The sequence below is a fragment of the Polyodon spathula genome, chromosome 14 (assembly GCF_017654505.1).
Source record: "Polyodon spathula isolate WHYD16114869_AA chromosome 14, ASM1765450v1, whole genome shotgun sequence".
In the NCBI taxonomy this organism is placed as follows: Eukaryota; Metazoa; Chordata; class Actinopteri; order Acipenseriformes; family Polyodontidae; genus Polyodon; species Polyodon spathula.
This window is the reverse complement of record NC_054547.1, coordinates 39,324,013-39,335,501: the sequence shown is the minus strand read 5'-3', so window position 1 is coordinate 39,335,501 and position 11,489 is coordinate 39,324,013. Positions and strand designations below refer to the sequence as shown.

General features: G+C 43.9%; 1 protein-coding gene across 1 annotated transcript in view; it reads left to right on the top strand.

Moving 5' to 3' along the window:
* Positions 1-556: 556 nt before the first annotated feature.
* The window catches only part of LOC121326838 (solute carrier family 12 member 9-like), a 31,250-nt gene continuing 20,317 nt past the window's right edge, over positions 557-11,489 (top strand). Inside the window, exons 1-6 of the mRNA XM_041270409.1 lie at positions 557-965; positions 2,245-2,379; positions 3,805-3,942; positions 5,030-5,329; positions 5,761-5,868; positions 6,499-6,610. Of these exons, the coding sequence (XP_041126343.1) occupies positions 743-965; positions 2,245-2,379; positions 3,805-3,942; positions 5,030-5,329; positions 5,761-5,868; positions 6,499-6,610 (1,016 nt within the window). The 5' untranslated portion in view covers positions 557-742. The remainder of the gene's footprint in view (positions 966-2,244; positions 2,380-3,804; positions 3,943-5,029; positions 5,330-5,760; positions 5,869-6,498; positions 6,611-11,489) is intronic.

The following is an 11,489-nucleotide window of genomic DNA, read 5'->3' as shown; positions in this document are numbered from 1 at the left end:
TCCTGTTATCAGAGATCGCTGCGTAATGATCTGTGCAGTAGTCAATCACAGCACTGGCAGCTTCAACCTGGGTCACGTTTTGGTACGTGTACCACTTTCTGGCCATACACCGGTACACTTGTGTGTGTGTGTGTGTAAACCGTATACATGTTTTAACTAACGCTGATCCTGCAGCCACGATGTTTGTAATCTCGCTGGACTGTTGGAATAAAACACTGGTGAAACGCTTATAAAGCCGAGCTACATGCAGTCACCCTACATACAGCACTCGTTGTAAAACAGTGCGGGGCTGATCTGCTATAGCCGACCGCTGAACAACTCCTGCTTCAGAAGTAATTTTTCTGGTTTATAAGAAACACTAATTTGCCAGTTCACACTGGCTTGTCAAAGTTGCCACACAAACAGCTGGAGCGACAGTCCTACCATTATTACTGCTGTGATCAGAGCAGCACAGGGATTTGCCCGCACGGCGATCATATGACCGAAACCCGAATCACATGGTCTTTTCAACCGGGGAAATCACGGGAGTTCCGTGGCGCTGTCAATTGGATAGTGAAACTTAGAATTGCAGTTCCGCATTCTGGCTGAAAAATCGTCTAGCTTTAATGACTAGCGAGTTAGCTGCTTCGCTTGGCGTTTGTGCGTGCTTTAGGGTCCAGTAATAGCAGCGTGTCTGTGTGATGCTTGCTAGCGTGGTGTCGTGTTAGCTCAGCGCAAGATCGAAAAATAATATTACATTATAATGACAGACCGGACCCCGCTTTTGCATTACCGACTCTCCTGCAGTATAACTGACGCGGACCGCCTGCACCATGCACCGGGAACCGGCGAGCGAGATGGGAGCCAGCTCCGTGGCTCAAGCAGCCGGACACAGACTCCCCAGCCCCAGAAGCTCTCCACCTTTTTCGGGGTCGTTATCCCGACGTTGCTGTCAATGTTTAGCGTGGTGGTGTTCCTCAGAATCGGTGAGTTAATTATGATTCATTAGTACTGTGCAGGAAATTGACAATTTAACAATACGAATAAAACAATTATATAAAATAAAATTAAACCACTGTAAAGTATTTCTGTTAAAACGTTTATAATCAATGCAATAAGTACATCCATCAATTAAAAAAAAAGCGAACTCTACTAACTTACAGTAAAACACGCTATGCGAGGTATAGACCCAAAGTTAGCTATGCCACATACTTGTAAATTAGAATTGTTTGAATTTTCTGTTTTAATATTTGTTTTGATCAACATTCCCTGTCATTTCTGTACCAGCAGCCACTCCAATGGCAAATTCCTCGAGTAACTCAAAAAACAAGTGTGGAATGCGGTGACACGTTTCAGATAGGCGGTAGCGACATAGGCCCTGTCAGAAATACATCTGGAAAATGAGGGCCACTATATTTAGCAGGGCCAAAGTACAGTGATAGTTGGGTATGTCATGTATTGATTTTGTTAAGCAAACACACCTGCTACCTGCCAGTCGTTGCTGGGTTCAGGTGAGTGAATAGTGGAGTTCATAGTGGACTGAATCATTGTGACTAGTGCTCTAAAAACAAAATGTTACATCTGTCGATCTAAGTATCTGTGTGTGTGTGTGTGAGCTGCCTGTGTATTAGTCTGTATTGTTTCTACCTGTTTCCGTGGTTGTATTTCTGCTTTGCTGTCTTGTTTTGTGAAGCTTTTTGGCTCAGGTGTGTTATTAGTTCAGCCTATATTACAGAAACACTCCACAGTGGCGTTTGCCCAGGTTTTGCTGAAAAGAAATAAAAACGCTGGCAATGCCACACGACATCATGTTACCAGAAGGAACAGGAATGAAACCCCCAACGCAACCCTGTAAACTCCAGCAGTTCGTGTTAGGAACCAGTGCTTACCCAGAGGGTTCAGTGTGCATTGTGTATGATCATATTTATTATACTTCTATCATGACTACTCTTGTGGCTTGCATGGTCTGCTGCACATCACAAGGACAAGTCTAGCGTTTCAATGGGAGCTTGGCTATCTGCTGAGGTCTTTGAGGTCTGACTGTCTGCTGTGTAATAGATAAACCATCTTCTACAGCAGATCAAACAGACATCTGATCTGTACAAACTGACCTGTGTCTTTTCATGTTTCAGCCTGTTTATTTTAACTCGCTTGCAAAGCAGGAACGTTCTCTTTACAATGTCATTTGAAATGTACATGCGCTGGGTGGCAGCATGCCGATGCAAAATCCCATTATCTGAGCTTGCTGCACGTTTCTCCCCACAGGGTTCGTGGTGGGACAGTCCGGTCTGTACCAGACCATTGCCATGTTCATCGTGGCCTACATCATCATCGGCATGACCGTGCTGTCAGTGTGTGCCATCTCCACCAATGGGGCGCTCGACGCGGGTGGCGCCTACTGTATCCTTCCAATCAGAGCGGAGTCACGTGGCCTCCATCCAATCGGCTTGCTTTAAAGGACACAATGCAGTCAGATTCAGCTCATAGTGTTATGCTGTTAAGCACAAGCCCATAACTTAATACTGAGCACTTCTCTAAACATAGAAGACAGTACCGCTGTTAAAGGCACCTGACTGTGAATGTGAATTCTTACTGTTTGGGCTGTTTTCAGTGAGTCTGAGTTAATGTGAAACATGCTGGGTGTCTCCCATTGTTATAAAAGATTGTGCAGTTTGGGCTAGAGGAACAGGAATCTGAGCACTTCTGCTTACTCAAGGTGTGTGAAGTGAGTTCTCTTAAGAGAAACTACACACAATGTGTTCTTGTATTACAAATTGCAGAAAGAAATATTGCACACAGGAAAGACTGCTAAACTGATCGGCTTTTTTTGTTTGCTGTTTTTGTACTTCCTCACACCTGATTTATGATGTCGCCCCACCCATACAGCTGTGGTAGAGACACTTTGATTGTGTTGCTGTAGGTGTGTAGATTCTCTCTGATTGTGTTGCTGTAGCTGTGTACACTCTCTCTGATTGTGTTGCTGTAGCTGTGTACACTCTCTCTGATTGTGCTGCTGTAGCTGTGTCAGGACAATAGGCTGTCGTGTTTAATAGAAGGAAGATTTATCTTCTCACTGCCTGGCACCGTGGCACATTTCCAGTCTGTCGCAAAACGAGCTCTGGGATTCCCCAGGGCGTTTGCTTGGTAGTCAGCACAGCACACAGTCCTCCTTTCTGCACAGACCACCTGCTTCAGAAAGAAGGAACTGCTCAAACGGTTTAGTTAGAACGCTATTTTAGGGTTTGCCTTTTAACTGAGCAAAAACTCTGCGAAGTGATCTAAAGCAGCAACCGTTTCAAAATAGTATAGTTTGCATTTTGTATTTCATGTTTTTTTTCTGTTAATGCTTGTCATTCTCTCACAGTTAGTGAATTTAGAAAAGGTTTAATTCTTTCAGTTTCGGTCAGGTTTGTGTGTTCCGCAGCAATCATTTTAATAGCGTTGAACTCCTGACCCCGCAGAAGTAGGAATAGTAACGGAGCGTCAGAGTCCCGGACTGCAGACTGCAGGCTGGACTGTCATGAATCCCAGTGCTGGCGCACTGAACGGTGCAACGCTAAACGAAATATAAAGAAATAATCAAGCAATTCAAATCAAGCCATATGCAGACATCAACAGCAGCAATTAGTTGATTACTGTACAATGCATTTTTCACAATTCTGGTGGTTTAATCCCTTTTTAAAACTCTGTATATCACTTAAAAGATCTGGAACAACCAAAGCGTTACCGTTGAGCTAAAGCAGCTGCAGCAGCTACAGTGTAGCTCAGGCAAGTACAGGTTTCCCCTCTCGTGGTGTTTGTGTTTCCCTTGATTGCCCCGTGCAGACATGATCAGCCGCGCGCTGGGGCCGGAGTTCGGAGGCAGCATTGGGATCATGTTCTTCCTGGCCAATGTCTGTGGGAGCGCCCTCTTCGTGCTGGGGCTGGTGGAGTCAATCATGGACACCTTCGGGGTCCCGCAAGGTAGCCATACTGCCCTGTCTTGGGAATTCAACTATATAACAAAACCCTGGTTTGCTACAAAGCCACTGTTTTCAAGTTAGAATGTATAATTATTCAATGAAAAGATGAAAGGTTGTGTCATAGAAGAGTTTCTGCTGAAACTTTTATTTCTAGGAATGTCTGGAATGGCCAGTCTTCGTTAATCACAGCCAGGCGCGTGAAAGCATTTTTAATTACTGATAGCAGAATTAAGCCAGAGACATCAATACTACTTCCTCCAGTGAGTCAGAGCCCTGGGTCTGGTCAGCCCTTGAGAGGTTTTCTGTTCTGAATGCCCCTTTGTCTAATCTCCATTTGTGACCCCTGGTCCTTGGACTTTTTCGACCTGAAAAAAGAAACCTTGGGTCGACATTGTCAATACCTTTTAGAATTTTGAATGCTTGAATTTGGTCGCCTCGTAGTCTTCTTTGTTCAAGACTGAACAGATTCAGTGCTTTTACCTTGTCTGCATATGACATGCCTTTTAAGCACGGAATAATTCTGGTCGCTCTTCTTTGCATTCTTTCTAGAGCAGCAATTTCCTTTTTATAGCGAGGTGACCAGAACTGAATACAATATTCAAGATGAGGTCTTACTAATGCATTGTACAGTTTTAACATTACTTCCCTTGATTTAAATTCAACACTTTTCACAAAGTATCCGAGCATCTTGTTGGCCTTTTTTATAGCTTCCCCACATTGTCTAGATGAAGACATTTCTGAGTAAACAAAAACTCCTAGGTCTTTTTCATAGATTCCTTCTTTAATTTCAGTATCTCCCATATGATATTTATAATGCACATTTTTATTTCCTGCATGCAGCACCTTACACTTTTCTCTATTTTTGAGTCAGTGTGTCAAAACAATTAATTGGCCCACTGGATAGATATACAAGGGCTGTTCAAATTGTATAATAGAGCAGGCTGCAGCACGAAACCGGTGTGGGTGTGTGTGTGGGTTTTGGTGTGTGGCGCACTAGCCTGGAGGCAGGGTGCTGTTGTGTATTTCATACTCTGTTGGTTATGTGTGAACGGTTGGGCTTGTCTTGTCGTGTGTGTGTATATGTGCAGGTCCCGAGGCAGGGCTGGGCAGCAGCGTGCAGGTCCTGCCACGCACGTACTGGTGGGAGCTGCTCTACGGCACAAGCATCCTGCTGTTGTGTCTGGTGGTGTGCCTGGTGGGCGCCCACATCTACGCCAAGGCCACCTTTATCATCTTCCTTATCGTCCTCCTGGCGCTGATCACCATCTTCATCAGCTTCTTCGTGGTCAAGCCCCACGAGGTCACCGTGCCCCTGCTCAACGGCACGGGCACCACCACCGCCAACTTCACAGGCTTCAAGCTGGCCACCCTGCAGGAGAACCTTATGGGTGAGTGCTGGGGCGAGGGGCTTCAGATTAAAGGAGTGCGATGCTACCCCATTATCTTTGCCCTCCTCCATTTTTATTCTTGTGTTAAAGTTCTCTTTGGTTCTTCGCTTGCTTTTTTTAAGCAACAGATGAAAAGGAGAAGTTGCTTCTGCTTCCTGGTACCCAACCCCTTCAAGCTCGCTCCGCTGGTCGAAGTGCAAAATCATGTGACCTACAGCAAATATATTAATGCTAGACTAAGGATAGAAATAGACTCCTATTGCATAGTACTTTCACACATTCCAGCTTTTAATATGTGCTTGAGTAGCCCCAGTGTGTATAGGTAACAAGCTCAGGTGTGTCTTATTAGACACAGTAAACCAGAAATGGATCAAACTGCTATACAATGGGAGTCTTAATAAAGCATGCTGTCTTTCTTTCCGTCTCTCCAGGCGACTACACCGTGGACTACACCACGGGCAACTTGATGACTTTTGCCACGGTGTTCGCTGTGATGTTTAACGGCTGCACTGGGATCATGGCGGGCTCTAATATGTCAGGTGAGACCAGCTGGATTTCAGTGTGGACTGTTAAAAACATGTTGGCTTCTGGCATTAGAATATACACTGAAACCTTGGCCTTGCCAGAGGGAGGGCTTACAACTAAAGGCTAAACATTTCAAAGTATTTGTACTTAGCTACTATTTATTTTCAGGGATGGAAGTAAGACTTTACTGTCACTTTAATAAGACACACCTGAGCTTGTTACCTGTTTGCAGTGAAACTGCTATGCAGTAGGAGTCTTATTCCCAACCCTGCTTTTAGTTTTATTTTTAAGTCGTTCAAGTTTACTGTGTTTTAGTTTTTAATAATAATTGTTGTATTAAATCTTAAATAAAAAAATAGGCAAACGAGAGAGATCTTGTGGAATCCAAGTGTTCAGTTTTCAGGTGGCTTGGTAGTTGGTAGATGTCGCTCTGTTTTGAGAGGTAAGGTTTCGTATTTGACACTGCTTTTGGTGACCTTAGTACAGGGGTGCTTGTGATACTGAAGGACTTTATACTGCTGTCAGTAGAAGCAGATCTGCACTGTAACATAAAGAAGTGTCATTGATTGCGAGGCAGGCCTTGTAGACAGTGAAGTGTATGTGACGAGCCCGCAGTGTAAAGCCTGTGTCTCTCCTGCTTGCAGGGGATCTGAAGACCCCCAGTTACTCCATCCCCAGGGGCACCATCACTGCCGTCATGTTCACCTACATCATCTACAACCTGCTGTCCGTCATGGTGGCCTGCTCTTGCGACAGGTGAGAGCGCTCTCGGGCTCCTCTGCTCTCTCTCAGAGCCACCGCTGTTCCTTCCTGCTTGACTTGCCCATGAAGAGGTGCTGTGTGGCTGAGTGGGGTGTTAAACGCCCTGTAATTAAACTTGAAGTCAACTTCCCCCAAATAAAATGGGAAAACCCGGTGGGTAGCGCGAAGGATGAAATAGAAATGGTGGAAATGACAAATGACTGCTTCCTAACACAATTTGTCAAGGCACCGACTAGAGGGGAGGCATGCCTTGATTTAGTCTTTTCAAATAACGAAGATAGAATAACTAAAACAGAGGTCAGAGAACCACTGGCAAACTCAGACCACAACATGGTCTCATTTGAAGTGTTTTTTAAATCCTCAAAAGTAAAGACTAAAGCTAAGGTTTACAATTTTAGAAAAGCAAACTATGAAGGCATGAAACAGAGACTAACAGAAGTAGATTGGAGTAAAATAGAGAAAACACCCACAGAAGAAGGATGGTTGTTCTTCAAAAACGTAGTACTAGAGGCGCAAAACAATTATATCCCTAAAGTAGACAAATCTAAATGTAAAACTAAATTGCCAAAATGGTTTAATAGATCAATAAAAAAAAATATTCAGCGAAAAAAGGCACTTTACAGAGCATTAAAAAAGGAACAAAAAGAAAGTACACAGAAAGAGTACACAGAACTGCAAATGCAAGTCAAAAAGGAAGTTAGAAAGGCCAAGAGAGAAATAGAAATGAACATTGCTAAAGAAGCTAAAACCAATTCCAAAATGTTTTTCCAATATTACAACAGCAAGAGAACATTCAAAGAGGAGATTAAATGTTTAAGAGATACAAATGGCAAAATCATAGAGGAAGAAAAAAAAATAGCAAATATGTTAAATGATTACTTTTCACAAGTTTTTACAAAGGAAGATACTGACAACATGCCCCACATGTCATCCAGTTCCTATCCAGTTTTAAATAACTTTAGCATAACTGAGGCAGAAGTGTTAAAGGGACTAGGAGCTCTTAAAATAAACAAATCCCCTGGGCCGGATGAGATCCTCCCAGTAGTACTCAAAGAAATGAAAGAAGTAATTTACAAACCGCTAACCAAGATCATGCAGCAGTCTCTTGACACAGGGGTGGTACCGACAGACTGGAAAATTGCAAACGTAATACCGATCCACAAAAAGGGAAACAAAACTGAACCAGGTAACTACAGACCAGTAAGCCTGACTTCTATTATATGCAAACTTATGGAAACTATAATAAGATCCAAAATGGAAAATTACCTATATGGTAACAGGGTCCTGGGAGACAGTCAACATGGTTTTAGGAAAGGGAGATCGTGCCTAACTAACTTGCTTGATTTTTTTGAGGATGCAACATCGATAATGGATAATTGCAAAGCATATGACATGGTTTATTTAGATTTCCAGAAAGCTTTTGACAAAGTCCCGCACAAAAGATTAATTCTCAAACTGAACGCAGTTGGGATTCAAGGAAACACATGTACATGGATTAGGGAGTGGTTAACATGTAGAAAACAGAAAGTACTGATTAGAGGAAAAACCTCAGAATGGAGTGTGGTAACCAGCGGTGTACCACAGGGATCAGTATTAGGTCCTCTGCTATTCCTAATCTACATTAATGATTTAGATTCTGGTATAGTAAGCAAACTTGTTAAATTTGCAGACGACACAAAAGTAGGAGGAGTGGCAAACACTGTTGCAGCAGCAAAGGTCATTCAAAATGATCTAGACAAGATTCAGAACTGGGCAGACACATGGCAAATGACATTTAATAGAGAAAAGTGTAAGGTACTGCACGCAGGAAATAAAAATGTACATTATAAATATCATATGGGAGATATTGAAATTGGAGAAGGAATCTATGAAAAAGACCTAGGAGTTTTTGTTGACTCAGAAATGTCTTCATCTAGGCAATGTGGGGAAGCTATAAAAAAGGCTAACAAGATACTCGGATACATTGTGAAAAGTGTTGAATTTAAATCAAGGGAAGTAATGTTAAAACTGTACAATGCACTTGTAAGACCTCATCTTGAATATTGTGTGCAGTTCTGGTCACCTCGCTATAAAAAAGATATTGCTGCTCTAGAAAGAGTGCAAAGAAGAGCGACCAGAATTATTCCGGGCTTAAAAGGCATGTCATATGCAGACAGGCTAAAAGAATTGAATCTGTTCAGTCTTGAACAAAGAAGACTACGTGGCGACCTAATTCAAGCATTCAAAATTCTAAAAGGTATTGACAGTGTCGACGCAAGGGACTTTTTCAGCCTGAAAAAAGAAACAAGGACCAGGGGTCACAAATGGAGTTTAGAAAAAGGGGCATTCAGAACAGAAAATAGGAGACACTTTTTTACACAGAGAATTGTGAGGGTCTGGAATCAACTCCCCAGTAATGTTGTTGAAGCTGACACCCTGGGATCCTTCAAGAAGCTGCTTGATGAGATTTTGGGATCAATAAGCTACTAACAACCAAACGAGCAAGATGGGCCGAATGGCCTCCTCTCGTTTGTAAACTTTCTTATGTTCTTAAGTCAGCCCCTCTCCCGTATTGTGTAGCAGCTCTTAATGCGTGCTGTATTTGTAGTTCAAGGCTAGTTTCAGTATTGGTTAGAACAGAGGTGTGGGGGTTCATTACACACAGATAAACAAGGGTGGTAACAGTGTAATCACTGCAGATATGAAGCTACACAATCGCAAAGTAAGAGGCAGGAAAGCACTTGCATCATGGGGTTCCAAACGAAATTGTGAAACATTTCCGATTACGCCTGTGTTTTACTGAAGGGAGGAGTCCTTCAAACAGACCTGCACTCATCAGTCACACCACTTCTCTCTCTGGTTTGCATGTTCTGATCACATCTCAAACAAAGGGAATACATTCCTTTTCTTCCAAGCACAGTTACTGAAATGGTGTATTGTGTGTGTCTGGTGTGCCGTGGTGTGGGTCTAGCAGTGAAAAGGGAAGCGGTGGCTAGAAAGGGAACCATGCAGGTCAGCAGTGGTACCACAGAGTAACACTGTAGCGTAATGCACTCGCGGTATGATCCAGTGCACTCTGAGGGCAATCCAGTGCAGTACCATTGCACCAGTTCAGTGCTGAATCAGGACCATTGTGCAATATCAGTTCCTAATCCACTGTGTTGTAATTGCTGGTAATGCTGTGGTTTTATTTAGCACAGTACCTGGACATTGCCACCAGGAAGGGAAAGTGGATTTGAGAGATTGTAACATGAGACCCATGTTCAATCGACAATAACCACAGCAGTTGAATACGCTTGCAGACAGGTAGTTTTGGAACAGAAAGGCGCTTCAGATGATCTGGTCTAAATGGAGTTAACACGCGGGAAGACTGGGCACTGATCACTGGCTCCCCTGATCCACACATGCAGGCACTGATCACTGGCTCCCCTGATCCACACACTCAGGCACTGATCACTGGCTCCCCAGATCCACACACGCAGGCACTGATCACTGGCTCCCCAGATCCACACACGCAGGCACTGATCACTGGCTCCCCAGATCCACACACGCAGGCACTGATCACTGGCTCCCCAGACCCACACACGCAGGCACTGATCACTGGCTCCCCAGATCCACACACGCAGGCACTGATCACTGGCTCCCCAGATCCACACACGCAGGCAGCTGCCCTCCTTCCACCAGGGCATTTCATTGACTTTTCTGTACTGACAAATAATACAGCTGTGCCAAGATCTGCAGCTGTAAAAAAAATATCTGCTTGCTGGTTCCGCATGTGGACGCCAGGGGGCTCCCAAGATACACGCTTACATCGCAGTTTGCTTCCTGTAGCGTGAATGTAAGGTTTTTTATTAGTTTTTTTTTTAAGAGAACTGCAAACGGGGGTTTTATAGAGAAATTATACTTCAGCCTTGAAAGATGGAAAGTAATTTCACTGTGTGGCATCAACATGTTTCTGAAAAGTTTGAAGTCCTGAATGATGAGAGAGGTACCACACAGACGTCACTGGATTTTTTTTTTTAAATGTGTGTCATTACCCTTAACAAAGTTTATACATTTGCACGATAATTTTGCAGGTTTTTGATGTCTTTTACCATTGTTATACTATGTATTTCCCATAGTTTATCTTGAATTGCCATGTTTTTGAATATGCTTTACCATACCTCTCCCGGCTGTACAGTGCTTACTTGTGCTTTACTATGCACCGGTCCTTTTTTATGGTAATAATAGGCTTAAATGCATGTGCTTGTCCAAGCCAAAACTGTGCACTGACTGAAGGGTCATATTGCAGCTCTTCAAGATGCACAGAGCCAGATCCCTCCCTGACAGCTGGAATCGAACCCGCTTCTCACGGCTTGAAAGCCAGCTCCCACATTTCTGCTACACAGAGTCCCAGAGCTCCTTCCCAGTCTTGTGTTGTGCTATCTGTATGTGTCTGCTGTCCCCCTCAGCATGCTTTCTGTGTTCATGCTGTCTGGCTTGTTTGCGATGCGCTGCCCTATCCACTGCTAGTAGGAGCTGGTCTGTGACCATGGCAGCTTGCTCCATACAATGAGAAGAGATCCATTTTGGCATGCTTTACAAAGGTGCACCGGCTGCAGCTGGCAAACGCACCGCATTGCTGTGTGTACGGACTGTGCCAGGTGGGGATTCGTCACGGTCCGTGTGATCGCAGTGCTGTTGAAGGTATTGAACCCGATGCTAATGGGAGGATTGAACAGGTGACCATGCTGCGTTCCAAGCCTCCCTCAATCAATCTTCACATTCAGATTCATTTCGGGCACTGCTGCTTGATCAGCCAGCTGCCCCAAGGTTAAAGCCTGCCAGTGAGCTCTGTGTTCCCAGCTTGTGCTCCAAGGAAGGGTTGACTTCTTCCTTGTTCTGTTGGGGTTGA